At 44.8% G+C, this 22658-nt stretch overlaps 1 protein-coding gene across 3 annotated transcripts in view; it reads left to right on the top strand.

Annotated features, from left to right (window-relative positions):
• Window positions 1–423: 423 nt before the first annotated feature.
• Window positions 424–22658, top strand: part of rnf130 (ring finger protein 130) — a 24641-nt gene continuing 2406 nt past the window's right edge. For all 3 annotated transcript variants that reach the window (XR_003978363.1, XM_030369001.1, XM_030369000.1), the window contains exons 1-8: window positions 424–583; window positions 1099–1580; window positions 5859–6050; window positions 11606–11856; window positions 13454–13525; window positions 17903–17985; window positions 20346–20442; window positions 21641–21851. Coding sequence is in view for 2 of the 3 variants with exons in the window: in XM_030369001.1 (XP_030224861.1) it covers window positions 1307–1580; window positions 5859–6050; window positions 11606–11856; window positions 13454–13525; window positions 17903–17985; window positions 20346–20442; window positions 21641–21851 (1180 nt within the window). In the remaining variant the exon portion in view is untranslated. The remainder of the gene's footprint in view (window positions 584–1098; window positions 1581–5858; window positions 6051–11605; window positions 11857–13453; window positions 13526–17902; window positions 17986–20345; window positions 20443–21640; window positions 21852–22658) is intronic.

The raw sequence follows: 22658 nt of genomic DNA, 5'->3' as shown, positions 1-22658 counted from the left end.
CACACACACACACACACACACACACACACACACACACACACACAGATTATTTCATCCACTGGACAGACTAATCTAGACATGACCTAGTCACCACTATAATGGAGCATCGTTGACGTACTTAATAATAATTTTGCTGGAAATACAGCTTGGAGAATGAATTCAACTAGGTATTAATATAGAGCATACAGAGTAACAACACCATACTGAGAAAAAAATGGCAGAGGGGCGAAAGTAGCAGATTGGCAAAGGAAGATCGAGAGTAAATAAGTGGAGGAGCAGAAGTAGAAAAATGCCGTGCGGCTATCGCGAAACCAGACAGCATCCCTCACACCATCACAATAAACATGACTGTACACGCGCTGCCGACGACGCTGCCGTCTCCCCACTTTTCAGTGCGCAAGCCTTGGCTCCGCGTCGAGCCTTTGCGCCTGCGCTCTGCGTCGCCACCGCGAGAAAGACTCCACAGGCTCGAGCCTCTAAACCTCCCCGCCAGCAGCGGTTTTCTCGAAAGGCCACGAGCTACTGAAATGAAAGCTGCACTAATACCTCTTCACACGTCGGAGTCTACGACTGCATGAAGAAGGTAGGCTGCGACGGTCCGTTTAGTCTTATTGTCGTCCTCGGAAAAACGACAGACGTGGTCGTTTGTCTCTACCGTGAAGATTTTTCTTCTGTGAAACAAAGCAAAGGCAGCAGCGCTCACTTGTGGCAAAAAAAAACCACAAGGAAAAAAACATCTGTCAACGTCACATTTGGGAATGACATCTAAACATCGGATTTGTATGCTGTCTTGTTGTTCGATATAAACTTATAGGCCAAGGACTGCATGTCGGCCTAAATAGTCGTTGTCTGTTATGGACATGAATGTGGGGCTAGGAGATCTGTGGTGAAATCCTCTGTGTGTTGTCAGCCAAGTCCCTTCATAACGCTTATTGTTCTACAGATGTTGCTGCAGAGACGCTGCATCTCCCTACTCTCAATCCTTTTAATAATCGTTATTATTATTATGAATTTAAATAGCCTCATTTGATGGCAATTATTGCAGTTTGGTCCATTTTAATATGTGCGTAATAATTTTTGTTGTTGTTTATTTTGTAGGCCGTGTAGCGTTGACACGCGTTGGGAGGGTTTAAAGGACACGACATGAAGAGGACAGCATGGTGTGCATGAGGGGTCGTCACACGCAGAGGGAATGACACGCATCCTCTATGACTGTGAGGGTGAATCTTAATTACTGCGCGGAGCTCGTTTTCTGACCAACCGGTTGGATGTACTACGAGGGAGCGCGCACCTAGACGGCCCGAAGATGTCCCAGAGCTGGACCGCCGCCACGCCGTGCCGCTGTCTCGCCGCCGTTCTCGTTCTCCTCCTTCTCGTCTTGCCCCCGCGCGCGCTCTCCATCCGTGCCGACAAGGCTCTCAACAAGGACGACCACGTGAGCGCCACGGTCAACGCCACCGTGTTGGACTCAAAGGGCAACCCCGTCCAGATGATGAGCAACGACGACGGCACGTACGGTCAGAACTCACCGAAGAGCGACACGAAAGGCACGGTGATCGCGCCTGCGCATTACCATGGAGGTAAGTTCACTGTCAGTTCTAATGTAGCCATGGCAGTGTGACACCGAACGATTGCAGGGGTGTGGGCATGGTGCTTGCAAAGTGTAATTTCACCCTGATAGCATGCCCCCCGCTCTGTGAGCATTCATCTGAAACGCTTGCACAGACAGGCACTTTTATAGTTTTTTTCACATTAGGCTACTTTATTGGCTTTATATCATGCCAGCTAATGAATGTCTTTTTTTTTTTTTTGGAGATATGGATTAAGGTCAGAGCAGCTGTATCTCAAACTCACACACATGAGCGCGCGCACACACACACACACACACACAAACCTACACAGCTACACACCACACACACACACAGACACACACACACACACACACACACACACACACACACACACACACACACAGTGTCAGATAGACTGCTGTGGTTAGTGCTGAATTAGAATGGTGTAGGATGAATGTGTAGAGGTTATTGTGTCTGGAGTCTATTGTGTTGTCAAGATGTCAAGGGTTCGCTGTGAAGAGAAAGCTACCGTGTGTTTTAAGGTCAACATCAGAGGATGCAGAGATTGGTCGTTCAAACACCTTTCTAGAACACAGCCTTTATGTTCCAGAACATTCTTGTAATAGTCTTTTAGGTTCTACAATGTTTTTATTGTCCTTAGAATTTAGATGAGTATTACAACATGGTATTGATGTGTTCTGCTTGGCTAGTTGAAAAACATATCAAATTCATATTCATATTCCTGTCATGCTTGTGAAACTGGAACTAAAGAAATAATCAAAAACAATTATATCTTCTTTGAACACAAAGTGGTGCTTAAAACAGATGGGTTTAATAACAGATAATATCTTACTGGTTTAAGCTTACGATGATGGCTTAACATTCATGAAGACCGCATGATGATGTTTTAAAAACTACATGAAAAGATGGCTTAGGTTATTATTAGTCACAACCATTTGCATCATGCTTTTGCAAGCTATTTGGCTATGGAAACATCTGTGAAACGACAATGTTATAAGGTAAATTATATCATGGGCATCAGTTGGGGTCTGACCTGAGATTGAACATGACATGAAAATGGTCGGTCTACCACCTCACCTTCATCTCTGCGTTGGGTTTAATGTCGCACCTCATCATTTTCTGAATGTAAACATGCGAGAGGGGCAGCTGATTGGCTGTCATCAATTACTTATTAAGGGTACTTTATTGAGAGGCATGAATCAATTTTTAGAGAAAAAACACAGAAAATCATTGATGGAAACCCATTTTCACACACTTTGTCCGTGATCAGAGTAGGGTGTTGATATTAATATAACAAAGGAACTGGTAAAACGGAAACTTTCCATTACCTCATGTGTCTGTTGTTCTGCTCCACATCAGCTAACTGTGACCATCCCTATCCAATCAGAGCCCGGCTCCAGACCGACTCCACCCCCGACCCCAAAACCATTTTCACTGTCCATTTACAGAAAAAAGAACATTGAAACCAATCACAAACCCGAAAGAAAGTAGGCTACAACACAATGAGACAAACTTTTGGACTCAAAGAAAAAAAAAAACAGGCAACGGGTTGTTTGTTTAAACTGTACAACATTTATTTGAAATGTTTATTACCAATCATGAAAGTTTCCATTCCATAGGCACGTGTGTTGTTATGTGTTGTGGTCAACAGAGACGTAACAGACATTATTCAGAGTCAGTGGCCTAGTTTATGGCTTCTCTCTGTGGCCCGAGGTAATAGGCTGACCTGTGTGGAGGCCGGCTCCCCACCCAACCTCTCTATTGTAACCACTAGACACCACATGCTCACTCTGGTTATACAGCCCGTGGACTATAGCCCCAGAACCAGGACTAACCCTAACCCTAACACTAACCCTAACCCTAACCAGTACTGGTTGTAGGGTTAGGGTAGCCGCATCTCCTCATTGAAATGATCCTTTGAATTACTCATTGGATTTCGCTATTTTTGCCTTCAACTGTTTTTTTCTGCATTATTTTTGTATAATACCTGGCTCAATAATATCTTCTGTTTTGTGAACTCAACACTGACCTATACTCACAGGGGTTTAACTGCATTAGTTCTAGTAATCGTAGCTTTCAAATGCAGTTCGTAGCTTTGGATTTATTGCCCATTCAGTTGAACATTTAGAGAGGTAATATTGTTCTTTCTTTTTAACCATATAGTCATGATGTTTCCTGTTTTGATGCGTAACGGGTAACTTGTATCAATGGGACACTGTTGCATTTTAAGTAACGTATTAGCTAAAATCAATGTCTTCATTCATAAATATGTCCTCATTGGTGTAAAATGACCTCTGCCATAATCAGACTTATCCTCCTGAGCAAAGAATTTCTTATCTGTATTTACATTGAACGGGTAAGTCCTTATGAGGCTTCCATCTGACACGCCACAGGAGAAGGGAAAAGGGAATTAAAGAAAAAGGGAACTAAAAAGGCAACGTGACCTGCAAATTCAAAAAAACGTGTCACGTAGTCATAGCTTCTTGGCACACAGCGCCTACCATGCAACCAGGTTGCAACTCACATTTGAAAAGGTCAGGCGCTGGAGAGCACTATTTGTTTGAATGCGAAATACAATTTTACCACGTATGGAGAAATTCCTACACAGTGTCGTAGTATGACGTTAATATATTATTATTATATTAGTATATTAGTATAATCACAAATTAACTTAAAATCCACTCTGGGCTTAGCTCTTACTCTTATTAACTGTTCAAAAGATTGTGGTGAGTGAAGCTAGGGCCAATGCCAGCTACAGTAAAGTAGTAGTACCTTTATCCTAGGAGTCACAGCAGCACAACGGTACTCCATGAATGGAACCACGAGCAGGACACCAAAGTTCATGCGCAAAGTCAAAGCTTGGCTTCTCTGATGATGTGATTGGTTCAAAGTCACATTCACATTCACGTTAAATACACACACACACACACACACACACACACACACACACACACACACACACACACACACACACACACACACACACACACACACACACACACACACACTGTACCAGATGCTTCCAAGGACACTGCAGACCTTGTTGCTCTGAAACTGGGGCCTCGTCCTCAAATGTTCCCCTTTCCAAGAGATGGTATTTTTCTCTCTATTTTCTCTCTATCTTCTCTCTATATTGAGTTATGACACAGAGCTTCAAAGGCCTCAAGGCTGAAATTTATAAAGTGGCACCATCTCTATGTAGAGACCGATTTAAGTAAAAATTCCTTACACAGCTGATAAAATTAAACCGTGTACTTTATTCTATTCTCAAGGCCTCCTTGCCCATTTACTTATAGAGGCCGTGTAGACATAATAGATTCAGACATAAATATTCTTCGTCTGTGGTTGGCTTAATGGCCCACTAATTGTTGTGTTCCCATCGGCTTGTAACTGGCGCGAGCAAACACTTATAAGACCGGGAGGAGCTCTGGATTGTCCCATATCTATACGGGTACATTTTGCTGGTCGATCTACCGGTAAATGTATTGACCTATGCTGGTAGATATACAGTCTTGTGCTGGTAGATCTACAGAGTTATGCTGGTAGATCTACACATTTTTGATGGTAATAGTGGCTCATAGGAACACGTTAACCAGCGTACGTGTGTGTGTGTTTGTGTGTGTGTGTGTGTGTGTGTGTGTGTGTGTGTGTGTGTGTGTGTGTGTGTGTGTGTGTGTGTGTGTGTGTGTGTGTGTGTGTGTGTGTGTGTGTGTGTGTGTGTGTGTGGGTGGGTGAGTGTGTCTTTGTATGTGTGTTTCTCTTTGAGACGGAGACATTTGAAGCGTGAGGTCTTGCATCACTATTTCTTACTTTGTCTTATCACTTCTTCTCTCTTTTTGAGCACACAGGAAGAGGTTTTTATGCGTGTGGTTTTGCATCCCCTTTTTCGGTAATTTTTGACACATAGCCTTTACTTCCTCTACGCAAGCACGCATGCACACACACACACAAACACACTACAGATGTATATGCTAAATTAATTATGATGCGAAACATAACCTACGATGATCGTGAGGTTGATTATGAGGTTAAAAAAATGGCTGTGTGAAATATCCTGTTGTGCATTATGGTGCCCAGAGCTTTACTGTCCCTGTCTTGTGTCACCGTTGTACTGGAGTCCTTAGCATGTGACGTATCGTGATAAAACCGGCCATCCTTCTGACCAACGGCTCATCTCTGCTAGCCTGACCTCCTCACCTTGAAGCTGGGATTCCTCCGGCTCTGAACTCTCTCCAGTTGTGTTATGTCTCTCTCTCTCCCCCCCAGTGGTGGACCGCCAGGGCTGTGACCCCCACACACGCTTCGTGGTGCCCCCGCGCACCGGGCACTGGGTGGCCCTGCTGCAGCGCGGGAACTGCACCTTCAAGGAGAAGATCCTGAAGGCCTCCGCCTACAACGCCTCTGCCGTGCTCGTCTACAACAACTCCACCGAAAAGACGGTCAAGATGGGCCACGACGGTACGACGCCGGAGCACACCGCGGTTGCTGCAGTATGTGTGTGTGTGTGTGTGTGTGTGTGTGTGTGTGTGTGTGTGTGTGTGTGTGTGTGTGTGTGTGTGTGTGTGTGTGTGTGTGTGTGTGTGTGTGTGTGTGTGTGTGTGCGCACTTAATATTGAAAGGCTTTGAAAATATCCCAAACTCCCACAATGGCGTTGTGATGTAGCAATCACAAAGTCAGTAAGCTGCTCTGTAAGATGACGTAATAGCAAAAGGGGAGGAGGAGGGAAAGGGGTGTGGGGAGAAACAGAGGTAGGGCTGTCTGAGTCATTACCTGTGTTCCAACAGCATCGATGAGTCTAAATATAGCACAGAGCTGAGGAACACATCACAACCGCTCTGGAGCCTTCCCAGCCCCTCAACGTAGTGTCTTTCTGTGTTGACCCTGGCCGTGTCTGTGTGTGTGTGTGTGTGACTAACTTAAACCAGACCTTCCCTTTCCACATTCCAAAGAATTTAAATAAGAACAGGATTATGACATGCAGCTTCATGGCATTTGGTGGTTTGTGGTACATAAAAATATGCGAAAGTAACAGCATTGACCTTGTGTGAAAACATTAGCAGGGCAAAACTTAATGGGTTAAGTGATTCTGTGCGCTGGAACCTTTGTGTTGAAGACATCGCCAATATGTGGGTTTGTGTGTGTACAATAGGGTTGCAAACCAGTACTCAAGTAAACGAGCACTCGCTAAGCAAACCAAAAACACACAGAATTTTCCAACATCTTATAGATGTTTTTTATGTTATGTTGATAATGTATTTTGAGATATGATATACAGTATAAGGAAATAGTCCAAATTACAACCATTGCAAAAATACATATAGTATTCATGACTTAAATAGGTTTGTTCGCCAACGTTTAGTGGCTGGCAGGAGTAGATAGAGTGCCCCTGTGTTCGAACAGTGTACAATAATGACAACCGCCCTTGTACGTTCCGACATCAAAACTGTAAGTGAAATTTATTGCAGCATAGCGATATTCTGGTGGTGAATTAATGAATCCCCCGTCTCAACGTAGTTGGATAGAGAGCTAAGGGAACTAAAGATGTGATTGTATGAATCCCTTGTGTCTAGAGGTGCAAACCTGCCGAGGAGATGAGGCTATTTACTCCTTGTGCATCTCTCTCTCTCTCCCCCTCTCTCTATCTCTCTATCTCCATCCTTTCTCTCCCTCTCCCCCCTCTCATCTTTCTCACTCTCAGTCAACTAAGTCTCTTCTCTCTCATTCCCCTCTGTCTCTCTCTGTCTGTCCATGTGTGTCCCTCTCCCTCTCTCCCTCCATCCCCCACTCCCCCTCTCCCTCCATCCCCCACTCTCCCTCTCTCCCTCCATCCCCCACTCCCCCTCTCCCTCTCTCCCTCTCTCCCTCCATCCCCCACTCCCCCTCTCCCTCTCTCCCTCCATCCCCCACTCCCCCTCTCCCTCTCTCCCTCCATCCCCCACTCCCCCTCTCTCCCTCCATCCCCCCCTCCCCCTCTCTCCCTCTATCCCCCACTCCCCCTCTCCCTCTCTCCCTCCATCCCCCACTCCCCCTCTCCCTCTCTCCCTCCATCCCCCACTCCCCCTCCCCCTCTCTCCCTCTCTCCCTCCATCCCCCACTCCCCCTCCCCCTCTCTCCCTCTCTCCCTCCATCCCCCACTCCCCCTCTCCCTCTCTCCCTCTCTCCCTCCATCCCCACTCCCCCTCTCCCTCTCTCCCTCCATCCCCCACTCCCCCTCCCCCTCTCTCCCTCCATCCCCCACTCCCCCTCCCCCTCTCCCCCTCTCCCCTCCATCCCCCACTCCCCCTCTCCCCTCCATCCCCCACTCCCCCTCTCCCTCTCTCCCTCCATCCCCCCACTCCCCCTCTCCCCTCCATCCCCCACTCCCCCTCTCCCCTCCATCCCCCACTCCCCCTCTCCCCTCCATCCCCCACTCCCCCTCTCCCTCTCTCCCTCCATCCCCCACTCCCCCTCTCCCCTCCATCCCCCACTCCCCCTCTCCCCTCCATCCCCCACTCCCCCTCTCCCCTCCATCCCCCACTCCCCCTCTCCCTCTCTCCCTCCATCCCCCACTCCCCCTCTCCCCTCCATCCCCCACTCCCCCTCTCCCCTCCATCCCCCACTCCCCCTCTCCCCTCCATCCCCCACTCTCCCTCTCCCCTCCATCCCCCACTCCCCCTCTCCCCTCCATCCCCCACTCTCCCTCTCCCCTCCATCCCCCACTCCCCCTCTCCCCTCCATCCCCCACTCCCCCTCTCCCTCTCTCCCTCCATCCCCCACTCCCCCTCTCCCCTCCATCCCCCACTCCCCCTCTCCCTCTCTCCCTCCATCCCCCACTCCCCCTCTCCCCTCCATCCCCCACTCCCCCTCCCCCTCTCTCCCTCTATCCCCCACTCCCCCACTCCCCCTCTCTCCCTCCATCCCCCACTCCCCCTCTCCCCCTCTCCCTCCATCCCCCACTCCCCCTCTCCCTCTCTCCCTCCATCCCCCACTCCCCCTCTCCCCCTCTCCCTCTCTCCCTCCATCCCCCACTCCCCCTCTCCCCTCCATCCCCCACTCCCCCTCTCTCATCCACAGGTGGCAGATGCCCGGCTGGGTGCGTAAGTCACCCTGAGTCACGGTTCTTACCCCCGGGCAGTGCTTGATGTGTGCTCAGCCTGTTGACGGCAGAGCCCGGCCCATAAACTAATGATTATTGCCCGCTGGCTCATGGTTGTGACTGACTGACCCCTTCTTCCACGGCCAATTGACTGACCTCACAGTGGCACTGAGTGGTGTGTGTGTGTGTGTGTGTGTGTGTGTGTGTGTGTGTGTGTGTGTGTGTGTGTGTGTGTGTGTGTGTGTGTGTGTGTGTGTGTGTGTGTGTGTGTGTGTGTGTGTGTGATTTTGTGTCTCTCTAGTTGTGTGTGTGGGTTTGCGTGTGTGTGTGTGTGTGTGTGCGTGTGTGAATGTTAGGGATGGCGTCCACCTGGCCAATTATTTTAGAGACAGAATATACCAACCTCTCCAGCTGTGACACAGGGTGCAGTTTAATTAAGTATCACATTGAAATGAAAATGTGCGAAGGCTGAGAGGGTGCCGTCAGAGCAATTTAAAAGTCCATTCTCTGATGGCATTCTGGAATTCATCACAAGAACATGTCCAATATTGCCAACAAGGCCCGAAGGGGATAAACAAGTGAGCCACATCATTTGAGAATGTGCTGTACAATAATGTATGGAAATTATGAGGAAGAAAACACAAGCAATTGCATACAGTTAATGGTTATTCATGATTCCTCAACCTTCACTAAACCATATGATACCAGACAGATTAACTGGATTGGGTCCATGTTATAAGGAGCCGTAAAGGCAACTGGCTAAACAAGGCTTCAGATAAGGCTCGGGGCATTAAGGGATTGAACTCAGATCCTCTTGGTTGGTGTAGTTGGATCCACTGCACCAGTGTGCCACCAGGTTGTTTGTTCAGATCACTGAGCGTGATATGAACATTAATAACCAGGCTGTGCCCACGAGAAATGGCAAGTACAAAAACCAATACGGGAACTATGGCAACAAAGTAGGCCTCCATGAACATTCAGTTGTGTTTGTTTGACATCTCTGGTAAGCAATGCATGACATAGCATGCACATGGGTTTGTATTGTTTTTATGATCACAATCGTATATATAGATGAGATGAATGGAAGCAGAACACGAAAATAAGTATCTCAAACTTCTAGGAAGAATGTGATGTACTTGGATGGATTGTTGGGATTGCGAAAAGTTTACTCACTGTATCTGAGGAGAACACATCTCTATGTATAACGTCAATATGTATGTTTTCAAGAAGATTGCACTAAGGAAATGGACTATGGAACGTGCTCTAAGTCAAGTCTATATCTACCCTATACCCTGTCGGATCCATATTATCATCTGCATCATCATCATGATGATCATCATCATCATCATCATCGTCCCAGTCATGGTTTGCAGATGAGCCAGCAGCCCATGGTGTATGGAACTGTCCAGACTGGTGTGATATTTTCATTGCCAAATGTGCGATGCAGGTGGAAGACTACTAAATTGGAAATGTATCTCTGCTGCGTTTTAGTTTAATATATAGTGTTCTGCCAGTTTTAGTTTAATATATAGTGTTCTCCTGCGTTTTAGTTTAATATATAGTGTTCTGCCAGTTTTAGTTTAATATATAGTGTTCTGCCAGTTTTAGTTTAATATATAGTGTTCTGCCAGTTTTAGTTTAATATATAGTGTTCTGCTGCGTTTTAGTTTAATATTTAGTGTTCTGCTGCGTTTTAGTTTAATATATATTGTTCTGCTGCGTTTTAGTTTAATATATAGTGTTCTGCCAGTTTTAGTTTAATATATAGTGTTCTGCTGCGTTTTAGTTTAATATATAGTGTTCTGCCAGTTTTAGTTTAATATATAGTGTTATGCTGCGTTTTAGTTTAATATATAGTGTTCTGCCAGTTTTAGTTTAATATATAGTGTTCTGCTGCGTTTTAGTTTAATATATAGTGTTCTGCCAGTTTTAGTTGAATATATAGTGTTATGCTGCGTTTTAGTTTAATATATAGTGTTCTGCCAGTTTTAGTTTAATATATAGTGTTCTGCCAGTTTTAGTTTAATATATAGTGTTCTGCTGCGTTTTAGTTTAATGTATAGTGTTCTGCCAGTTTTAGTTTAATATATAGTGTTCTGCCAGTTTTAGTTTAATATATAGTATTCTGCTGCGTTTTAGTTTAATATATAGTGTTCTGCCAGTTTTAGTTTAATATATAGTGTTCTGCTGCGTTTTAGTTTAATATACAGTGTTCTGCCAGTTTTAGTTTAATATATAGTGTTCTGCCAGTTTTAGTTTGATATATAGTGTTCTGCTGCGTTTTAGTTTAATATATAGTGTTCTGCCAGTTTTAGTTTAATATATAGTGTTATGCTGTGGTTTTTTTTAATATATAGTGTTCTGCCAGTTTTAGTTTAATATATAGTGTTCTGCTGTGTTTTAGTTTAATATATAGTGTTCTGCCAGTTTTAGTTCAATATAGTGTTCTGCTGCGTTTTAGTTTAATATGTAGTGTTCTGCTGCGTTTTAGTTTAATATATAGTGTTCTGCCAGTTTTAGTTTAATATATAGTGTTCTGCTGTGTTTTAGTTTAATATATAGTGTTCTGCCAGTTTTAGTTTAATATATAGTGTTATGCTGCGTTTTTTTTTAATATATAGTGTTCTGCCAGTTTTAGTTTAATATACAGTGTTCTGCCAGTTTTAGTTTAATGTATAGTGTTCTGCTGTGTTTTAGTTTAATATATAGTGTTCTGCCAGTTTTAGTTTAATATATAGTGTTCTGCTGTGTTTTAGTTTAATATATAGTGTTCTGCCAGTTTTAGTTCAATATATAGTGTTCTGCTGCGCTTTAGTTTAATATATAGTGTTCTGCCAGTTTTAGTTCAATATATAGTGTTCTGCTGCGCTTTAGTTTAATATACAGTGTTCTGCCAGTTTTTCCCACCAAACCAATGCGGCCCATCTACCAATGCAGGCACTGGTGACACCGTAGCAGTCATGATCACCGAAGCGTACGGCAGAGAGATCCTGTCCCACCTTGAGCGCAACCTGACGGTGCTGGTGAGCGTGGTGGTGGGCCAGCGCGGGCCCACCAAGAACATCAACCGGGGTTCCCTGGTGTTCGTCTCCATTTCCTTCATCGTCCTGATGATCATCTCGTCCGCCTGGCTCATCTTCTACTTCATTCAGAAGATCCGCTACACCAACGCCCGGGACCGCAGCCAGGTAACACTAACACTAACACTAGGCACTAGTAACTCGCTCCAGGTCGAAAACCAGGTCAAAGAGATACAGGCCTCTCCGGCTGTCCATTCAGCCAGATCTATGACACCGTAAATATATATATATATATATATATATATATATATATATATATATATATTTTTTTTTTTTTTTATATAAATATATATATGTATATATTTTATATATTTTATATATATATTTTTAAGCTTATTCTGCAATGCAATACAATTCGTGCTTGCACAGACGTAAACACACTCACTGAGCTGGTTTGTGCAAATGTTAACAATCAAAAGTTTTTATAAGATAATAAGACATCCTAATCATACAGGGGCTGTTAATTACTTATTTCCTTGTTTAAAGGTGGAAGCCGGTTCACTGTTTGGAAGAATATTTAGTTGAAAAACCTTTAAAAATCAATGAATGGAAAATTTAGTTAACCTTGCTAAGGTATTTTGTTGTCGTTCTTATAAAAAAAAAAACACAATAATGAATGTCCGCTCCAGGTAAAATTGTCAAGCAGTGAATGCAGTGCAGAATACTGTTATGGAAAAAAGGATTTAGGTTTTTGTCAGAGCTTAGTCCCTGTCCATCCCCCTCCACCGTCTGCCTCCTCGTGGCTACAGGGACAATGAGAAAAGCCCCTATTAAAATTGTATGTAAATTGATCCAGAGGCTTAATAAAAAACGTCTAGTGATTATATCTGTTCCTGCATTATCTACCTAAACGGCTCCTCTCCAAGCTGCTATGGCTTTTATGAGCAACAGCTGTATTAACAGCCACTAACTAATGGTCAGTTGCTAGCAGTTAACCTGTCGCTAACAGTACTCCTGTTGCTAACAGTTTGCCAGTCGCTAATGGCACACCAGCTACTAACTAAATCAGTTGCTAACGGTTTTCCAGTTGCTAGCAATCGACCAGCTGCTAACACCAATTGACAGTCACCAATGGGGCACCGGTTGCTTACTATCAACCAGTTGCTTACAGTCAGGCAGTTGCTAACAGTCAACCAGTTGCTAACGGTCAGCCAGTTGCTAACTGTCAACCAGTTGCTAACGGTCAGCCAGTTGCTAACAGTCAACCAGTTGCTAACGGTCACCAAGTTACTAACAGTAAACTGGTGATCCATCACACATCAACAACAGTGTTTCTCCACACTGTACTCTCATGCTCTGAACGTAAAAGCATCTGTCAATAGGGAAGGATAAGATTATCCCTTAGTCTTAAATTCTAAGTGCATGTCCTCCATGAAAGATGATACGCTGAAAGAAAATCACTTTGATTAATTGAGGAGGACGGTTACAATAGTTCAAAGAAATTTGCTTTATCAAAATAAAAGCACTTTTACCTCAACTAACCCTCTATTCACCACCAGTTTCTCCGTCACCTGCCTCTTGTCTACTCTCTTGTCTCTCTGTGCTTCCTTGTCTCTCTTCCTCAATCCCTTTTGCCTCACTCTTTACTCCCTCTTTACACTCTTCCATTCCTCTCTTTTTGTCCCCTTCTCTATGTCTGCACTTTTCTTTCACCTTCCTTTTTATAACTCTTTCTCTTTCTCTTTCCCTTCTCTTCTCGCCTTAGCGTCGCCTTGGCGATGCAGCCAAGAAAGCCATTGGGAAGCTGACCACAAGGACCGTGAAGAAAGGAGATAAGGTAAAGTGTGCATTTGGTTTTATTAAGGAATACAATTAGGGTCTTCTCTGTCGAGCATATTATCAGAATAGAATATGCATAGAAAAATATCTGAGTCAGGGAAGTGGTCTTTATTTGTCGCTATCATAATGCAGACTCTTAAATCCAACATGGGTCCGGACAGCTAGTACACACATATACACTCACACCAGACCTAAGAAACTAAACACTGGCCCGTAGGACACGCTGTAACTTTGTAGAGGGGTGAGGATTAATCAGACCTGACTAGCCGATACAGGGCCATTTTCGGCTGCCATTCATTTAATGTCTCCTGCCTGTACGAATGGCCTTCGCCTCCAGTCGATGGTGGGTTTAAGGCTTGGGATGAGATGTGATCAAAGTGACAAACGGGGAGAAGAGCTTCCAGCCACTGCCTTAATATTGACACTCGCGTTTCCAACAGACTCATGACAGTGTCAAAGGTCAAGGAGGGGAGAGAGAGAGAGAGAGAGAGAGAGAGAGAGAGAGAGAGAGAGAGAGAGAGAGAGAGAGAGAGAGAGAGAGAGAGAGAGAGAGAGAGAGAGAGAGAGAGAGAGAGAGAGAGAGAGAGAGTGTGTCATTAATCAATCCTGATATATGAAGTTGTTTGTTTGACCCGCTAAGACATCTTGGAGCCAGTGGACATTTTGTGCTGAACAAAATACTTTACTGGTTTACTTTAATAGCCCTGATATCCAATCCCACCCGCTCTCCATCTAGTGGCATGAATGAACACGTACACTGTCGTTTCTGAGGAGGAGTATAGAGTTTAAGGTAAATTTATTCAAACCACTCATGAGTCATTGAAGTGAACTGACTTACGTATGGTGAATAGACCGCAATCTGCAATGCATCTGCTAAATCTTTGACGCATTTCCGGCCCACGCTAGCTTGGCTAGCTTGGATAGTAGGCTAGGTTAGGTAAGGCTAGGCTACGTTGTGTAGCATTAGTGGTGTCGGGGAGACAGCTTTGTGGCCTGGACTGACGCTGGGCAAGGTCACATCGCATCCCCTGCCATGAATAAAACATATGTGAGGAAGAGCGAGAGAGAGAGAGAGAGGGAAAATGAGACAATATTGGAGAGGGAGGGCAGGAACAAGAGAGAGATACAGTTAGATGATGAAGGAGAGAGGGAAGGAGAGATAAAAGGAGAGTAATGTTCAGTGAAAATGCTAGAGATGGGAATGGGGGGAAGAGTGGAGAGAGATACACAGTGGAGATTCAAGATGGCAGGAGGGAGAAAGAGTGAGAGATGCAGAAACTGAATCCACCCCCTCCCATAGGTGGTCCACTGGGAGGGCTGGAGTCAGGGGCAGTTAGAGGAAGAGGAAGATGAGAGGTGGAGTGTGAGGGAGAGGAGGAAGTTGAGATGTTCAAAGATGAGGCATGCCATGAAACACCACTTCCTGTGTAGTCACCAATAACCGCTAACAGCTCATTGGTTGTGGCGGCTGAGGAGGAGGTGCCCTCGGCAGTGCTTATCATGTCGAGCCGACGTCCAGGCAGGCACACTATGGAGTGTAACTACGTAAGCATCAAATCCAAACAAAAGTGCACAATTTAGAATGGAACCTCAATGGGTGGTTTTAGTTTTCAAACTCACAACCTGTAATTGCTGAGGGAACCGTTTAATACGTACACGTTTTAAGTGATCCAGCTCAGACAAAATGGAACAGCGGCTGCCAACGGAAAAGGTCGTCTTCGTTGCGTGTTTCTCCACAGTGTGAGGCAGGTTGCTACGTCATTCCATGTACCACCTCCATTGCCTGGCGGCTGGCAGCTTCTGCACAGCCAGCCAACACCCATCAGTCATGAGTGCCAGACAGACTTCAAGGGCTTCTTAGGGGGTGTGGAAATCTAATCCTAATCAAGTCAATAAGTAAGAAAAAAAAAGATTCCCTGAGAATGATGTTCGAAAAACTGCAGTCTGCAATGTTTCTGCAGGATGGAAGCAGCGTCACGTCAGCTCAAACACGCGGTTTAAGATCTCTCCTGCTTGAAACCGGTTACTGCCGTGTGTAGTGGTGGAGGGAATACATAGGGTGAGGGGATTGGAAGTTAGGGTTGGAGAGTGTTAGGGTTAGGGTTAGGGTTAGTGGTGGAGGGAATACATAGGGTGAGAGTGTTAGGGTTAGGGTTAGTGTTAGTGGTGGAGGGAATACATAGGGTGAGAGTGTTAGGGTTAGGGTTAGTGTTAGTGGTGGAGGGAATACATAGGGTGAGGGGATTGGCAGTTAGGGTTGGAGAGTGTTAGGGTTAGGGTTAGTGGTGGAGGGAATACATAGGGTGAGGGGAATGGCAGTTATAGTTGGAGAGTGTTAGGGTTAGGGTTAGGGTTAGTGGTGGAGGGAATACATAGGGTGAGGGGATTGGCAGTTAGGGTTGGAGAGTGTTAGGGTTAGGGTTAGTGGTGGAGGGAATACATAGGGTGAGGGGAATGGCAGTTATAGTTGGAGAGTGTTAGGAAGAACACAAAACTAATTATCTGAGATGTTTCATTTTATTGTAATTGAATCTGTTATCCAATTTTTAATCCATACATGGAGGTTTTATAACATTACACCTGCATTGTAATGTACAATCCAGTAGCATATACCCTTTATTTGACTATATACTCACAGCTCAGTATAGTTTATAATATGATATGAAGATAGCTTATTAAGAATTTTTGACTTTGAACATTGCCTACATTTAAAAACACCTGATGACAACGGTCTTCCGCTCTAAGCCAAACTGGGCGCGGCTTCATAACTGCTAATCCCTGGAGCCCTTTAAAACAGAGAAAGATTCAGCTGAAGTCGTTCGCGAGTTTTCGTTAAGAAATATCGTGGGTGTCTTCTCCATTTCGATTCGGGTGGGTCTAGAAGGGTGAGGACACTCCTTGTGGAGGTTATTGATCGCCCCATGTGCAGGCGCCGTGGGTGGGGGCGGTTGTTGGTGTGTTTTGTGTGTGCGTGTCTGGGCCAGGGGGGTGGGGTTGCGCAATGGCATGTCCTTGGCTCTGAGGCTGTTTGTCCTCTGTCATGAGAGACAGATAGCCAGTATCCAGAAATAACTCAGAATTGATTCTCCACTACCCCTCCTCACTGCCTTGCGTTGGGTCATCTCCCTCTCTCTGTCTCTGTCTCCCTCTCTCTCTCTGTGACTTCTCACTTACTCTTATTCTTTTTCTCCCAGAATGAAGTCATTTAACCATCCTGCCCCACTCAGATTTCTCTCTCTCTCTGTCTCTCTCTCTCTCTCTCTCTCTCTCTCTCTCTCTCTCTCTCTCTCTCTCTCTCTCTCTCTCTCTCTCTCTCTCTATTCCGTCCCTGTCTTGTTTCCGCATGTCGGCTCTCCTGTTGTTAATCACTCTCTTTGTCACCCGCTGCTCGTCCCCCATCATTTATTCTTGGCCAGTTTCAGAGCTCTCTGATTGGCTGTGAGCCCCGGGCCGATGCGCTGCCTGTCGTGATGTATTAATGCGCTGCTGTCCATTGTTAACAATGTGGATGAATGGGGAAAGACTCACTGTCTTCTGCTCACACACAGAGGGGGTTATTAACAGCGCAGTGTCCAAAGCCACGGTCATCACGACCACATTTCAAAGTACACCGGGACGGCCAGGTCAGCACATTTACAAGAGAAATCTCCGGCCCATTATTGATTGCAAACAGCCTGAGCCGTGAGGGTAGGGGCCAGGGGGAAAGGATAGGAGGCAGAGGATAAAGAGGGGGAAGGAAAGGAGGGGGAAGAGAGGTGAAGTATAGGAGGTGAAGGAAAGGTTTGGAAGGAAAGGAGGGGAAGGAGAGAGGTGAAGATGTAAACTCTCACCTGGACAAACCCATCCTGGCATTTCTAAACAAGCTGTTAACATGCACGACTTAAAGCATGGACTCATCGGGTCTCTGATATTCAAAACGCAGTCGCACAAATCTGATATTCAGACCTCAGTGTTTTGCCAGTTGACTTCTGCGAATTTCTGAAAGATCAGCGTATTATTCCCGAATGACACGGGAGCCGGGGTTAATGTAAAGGATAAGATGGCCTCATAGGTTCTGGAAAGGTTTCAGACAACGTGTTGAGGTGGAGGTGGAGGAGAAGAAGGGGAGGTCTCTGGCGCCCAGAGCTGCCAGGTGTTTGAGGCCAGAAAAGGGTTGATTGGAAACATATGGAGAAACAGTCTGTTACCTCAGACTGCTGGCCCCAGCCGTACAACACACACGTACACAAACACTCATACACATTGTTGAATATGTCGTGTTTGAAGTCAAAAATAAGAAGATTTGATGTTTCGTCGAGTAGTACGATTTAAGAAACATTTCTGCAGCTGCAACATCCTGTTACTGTGTGTGTGTGTGCGTGTGTGTGTGTTTCAGGAAATTGACCCAGACTTCAACCACTGTGCAGTGTGTATCGAGGGCTACCAGCCCAACGACGTGGTGCGAATCCTGCCTTGCAAGTAAGTTCAGAATAAGCATGCGTGCGGATATTCTCGACCTTTGACCCTGTATAATCTAATGTATCCCAACCTCATCTCACATTCAGGCAAAAGTATCCCTTGTCTATATATTAACACCCACCCACACCCATATATTGTTCACATGCACACCCTTAGATGCACTTATGTTATTGTTTAGTTGAGTTAAAAGCAGTTTTTTTTATATGTGTTTGGTATCAAATAAAGGTTTAGACTCTGTGTGATCCCAAATTGAGCTCATATGTGTGTGAGGAATGTTGCCTCATGAAGTATATCTCTGTGAGTCAAGCAGAAGGGTGTGAATATAGCAGTTAGGGGAAAGCTTGTGTACATGATTAGTCCGTGCAGACCTTTTTTCCACTGCGATAAAATGGCAGTGTGTTTAATCTGGTTTTAGTCCTTGCAGTTCTGCTCATCCAAACAGGCTGCCAGAAGTAACCTCAGGTGTACCACAACCCACACCTTGTCCTGTAATGAATTCAACTGCTCCAAATGAGCTGGCTGCTCACCGTCTAACGGGGCACAGCACACAACCACTGGGTGCATTTATTCTCTATGTGTATAAGGCTCATTTGGGCGATTTGGTGCCTTTGGTTAGAGTCAGTAGGGTTAATCCAAGTCTGAACGTGCATGTTTTTTACTTTAAATTTGAAGGGTTGACCTGACATGCACATGAGATGTCTGTAGTTGCAAAGACTATCAGACTCATTGTGTTAAAGAAAAAAGATATGACCTTTCCTTTTTTTAAATAAACATGAGTTATGAGGACCATAACTATAGGAGGATTAAGAACTAACTGTGCCGGTGAACACAGACAAAAAAAGGGGCATTTCTGCCTCTTTTCACTTCCACAACATTGATTCAAGGGTTCTAGAAGCTCGGACACCTTGTCCGTTGGCTTCAGTATTTGCTCCATATCGTAGATCACAATTGCTGAAGCGGCGTGTTGTTTTAAAATGGATGCTTGATGAGTCATTAACACTCGTGATGTGAACTGTGAAGCCTGGGAGAGGTGAGAGCTGGGAGAAGGACCTCTGTACGTTCACACAAAAGCACATATAAAGGCAATCACATGTGCGTGTGTGTGTGTGTGTGTGTGTGTGTGTGTGTGTGTGTGTGTGTGTGTGTGTGTGTGTGTGTGTGTGTGTGTGTGTGTGTGTGTGTGTGTGTGTGTGTGTGTGTGTGTGCATGTGTCTGTGTTTGTCTATGTTTATGTGTGCATTTGTCGTGGGTTTGCTTCGATGTGTGCCTGTTTACTTGCCTGGGCCTGAGTGTGTGTGTGTTTCTGGATATGCGTCGCTGCATGTTTTTGTTGCATCATCCAGTCCAGCTGGCCCATTGCCCCGCTCATTGTCAAAAAGCTATGAACAGGGTCATCGCAGAATGAACCCGTCACAACCAACCACGATCCAGTGTTTGGCGTCCCCTGGTGGTGATGTCTGTCTTAGCGCAATACTAAAGTAAATACCAATGTTATAGATTCGTTATTATAATGTTATCAATAAAAGAACATTTGAAAGGAAATTTTACTATCTAAATCAAATGGTATTTTTTAACTATATACTCATTATTAGAGTCATTATTAGAGAACGTTGACTGTAGATATCAGTGTTTCCCCCAGCACTGTGTTGTTAAGGCGGCCGCCTTATCAACAATAGGGCCCCGCCTTGACTACCAATGTATATAAAATAAATAAAAAAAAATATCAATTTTTTTTTTTTTTTTTTTTAATTATTATGCATTAACAAAGTAGAAAACTCTCGTAGGGAAAGAAAACATACTTCCATCAGGTGTAAAAATAAAGATCAATAATGCATCGGTGTTCAAAACAATGGTCGTGACATCAAGCTTTTTTAATTGAATTTAACCAGGGAGACCCCCCCCCCCCCCGGAATTTCCCCTTATGGCCCAAGCCCTAGTTCTGCTCTGGCGCCCCCCTGTGGGACGCTGCAGTTCTGCTAGTTCTTCACCAGGTTCTAATGTAACTGGTTAAAATAAGACCCTTTGAGCATCAACGGGATGACAACCGTACTGTAGACAAGGGAGACAGATAACTGTATTTGACCAGGAAGCTTCTCTCTATAAATGAATCCTTTAGATATCCTTTACCTCTCTCCCCCCTACTCTCTTTTTCTACCATCCGCCACTCACCCCTCTCTCCCCATTTTCTCTCTAACCCCTCTACCGTACTCCTCCTCCTGCCCTCCTCCTGCATTCACTCTCTCCCTTTCTCCCTCTGCAACCTCCCCTTCTCTCTCCCTCTGCCTCCACGCTCTGTCCCTCACCTCCCCCTCTGTCTCCCCCCCTCGGTCCTTCATTCTTCCTACCTGTGTCTGTTCCAGGCATGTCTTCCACAAGATGTGTGTGGACCCCTGGCTCAACGAGCACTGTACGTGCCCCATGTGTAAACTCAACATCCTCAAAGCTCTGGGGATCATGGTGAGTCCCCCCCAAAACACATCACAAACACACACGTTTTAACATCTTCTGCTTCTTTTGTTGTTTCTGTCATTATGGTTTTGTATCTGTTATTTAGCTGTTAGCTAGTCATTAGTGTATATAGTAATGTTTCTTACATGTCATAAAATCAAGCTTAACCTTTGACGTTCAAGAGCTTTCTTTTCCTCTGCATTGTGCAAAGGAGCAAACATCTTCCCCTGCTGGCCACGTCCAGTCACTCATGGCACTAGGGAGCCCTCATAGTTGATGGGATTTTCAAAGCCATTTAACAATCATTACCTGAGGTGAAAATTGTTTTAGTATATACAACACGTGAACACTAAACAAGATAACCCTTTGTGCCGGGATTTATTTATTTTTATTAGCGGTTTATTCGACCGCCAAGCAATATCCCAATTTGAGATCTCAATCATGAGATATTGCCCTATATCCTGAGATAGCGAACCAATCAAAATGCACCTTCTTAGGAGGTTCACGTGTAGCATTTACTAATTATACACACTAAGGGCAACCACCAACTTTCTGTACACAAAACTCTGAGGGTTTTGTATTTGGCATCGTTTTTTAGTTTTAGTTTCAAGCTCAAACTACCAAACGATAATGTATCCATAAAGTGGCAAAAGAAACGGAGCGTTTCAAAGTTAAGACTACTGGACCTCATTGTGATTGTTTCTGTTTTGCAGTGAGCTAGGACATATGCTACGGATTTAATATTGGCAAATCCATACAATAGAAATACTAATTCAGGACAGATACTTACAACGCCAACAAAGAACAGCTTTTTCTTTCTGGAGTCCCAGTCTAGGTGGCTAAACTAAGATAATTTAAACCAAACAAAGAATAAGATAGCGATTAATTGCCATGTTAGTTTGCAAATATGAGGATTGTTTTTCTGATATGTTGGTTCAGTGGTTCAAAATGCTGGTAAGAAACGGACAGATGCCGGTAACGTGCTGCTAAGATGCAGTAAGTCGAGGAATAAAAATAGTTTCAGGTCAAATGCAGGTAAAATACAAAAAACAGGGCAAATACTAGATCACTCATTAAACTAAACAAACCTAAGAAAGAAGTCGCTAATCTTAGATCTATCCCCAAATATTATATTTTCCCAAATGAAGCCACTGTAAACAATTCTAAAACAAGCTAAGCTAAGGCATGTGTGTCTCCCCAACATAAGACCAACCTGCCGTGCGTGGACAACGTGGCCTTCGGCATGGAGAGGATAGGCCGCAGCCAGACTTCGGGCAGTCAGAGGATGGCTCTGGTGGACCTCTCCAACGAAGCCTCCATCAGCATGGAGCCCCTGAGGCCTTCTGGGGGCCCTCAGGGGGTCCCCTCGGACGGAGAACTCACCCCTCACACCGGGGAAATCAACATTGCCGTCACCAGTAAGTCTAGGCCGGTGTTTGCCTTACCATGTATCGGTCTCTTTGTTCGCTTTGTTCGCCTTGCTGCGTCTCCTTTTGTGGCTTTTGTTTTGACTCCTTCTGTTTGTGTGTTTCTGATGCATTTGAGGAAATGGTTATCATAGATGCATCCCAGGGAAGTGAACGTAACCCTTCTCGTTGGTGGAGACTCATGGGCGGCAAGCGAATAGGAAGGCAGGGATGTTTTTGTAAAATCTTGCTGTCGCCTGCTCTTTTCTGCTCCCTCTTTTTACCATCTATCATTCGAGATAGATGTTATCCAGATATACAACAGTTGTCTCAATGAAGCCGGCCGCCATTACAACAAAGACATCCATTGAGCCATAGCAGCTGTGCTTGAGTGAACTTGAGTACAAGCTACAAGAGGACATTTTGGATCAGATTCTCTAATCATACTGGCCCCTTCTAGTGGTGAACAGCCACCAGAATACCAAATCAGCCTTCTCCTGACCAGTTTCTTATTTGGGATTATTTGACTCTGAAGAAAAAATCTGAGACAAACAAGCGCAATGGTAAATGCAATTCTGATGCCAGTTCTTATGGTGTCCAGAGAGAGGTTGATTTCTCACTCGCCATAATAGCCCACACTTCAAGTTGAAACAGGATATGGAGGTGGGGTGGAACAAAGTGTAGGAGAGATCACGGAGATAGTGCGCTGCAACAGTGAGAGTACTTAAGAGAACCATCGCTACTGGTTACACTTCTGGTGTATCATCCTCGGTTAAATTGAATCAGCAAACACTTGTTTGAAAGGGAACACATGAGAGC

Source organism: Gadus morhua, chromosome 10 (assembly GCF_902167405.1).
Source record: "Gadus morhua chromosome 10, gadMor3.0, whole genome shotgun sequence".
NCBI lineage: Eukaryota > Metazoa > Chordata > Actinopteri > Gadiformes > Gadidae > Gadus > Gadus morhua.
Note: the sequence above shows the minus strand (reverse complement) of the source record. Positions and strands in the feature narration are given on the sequence as shown.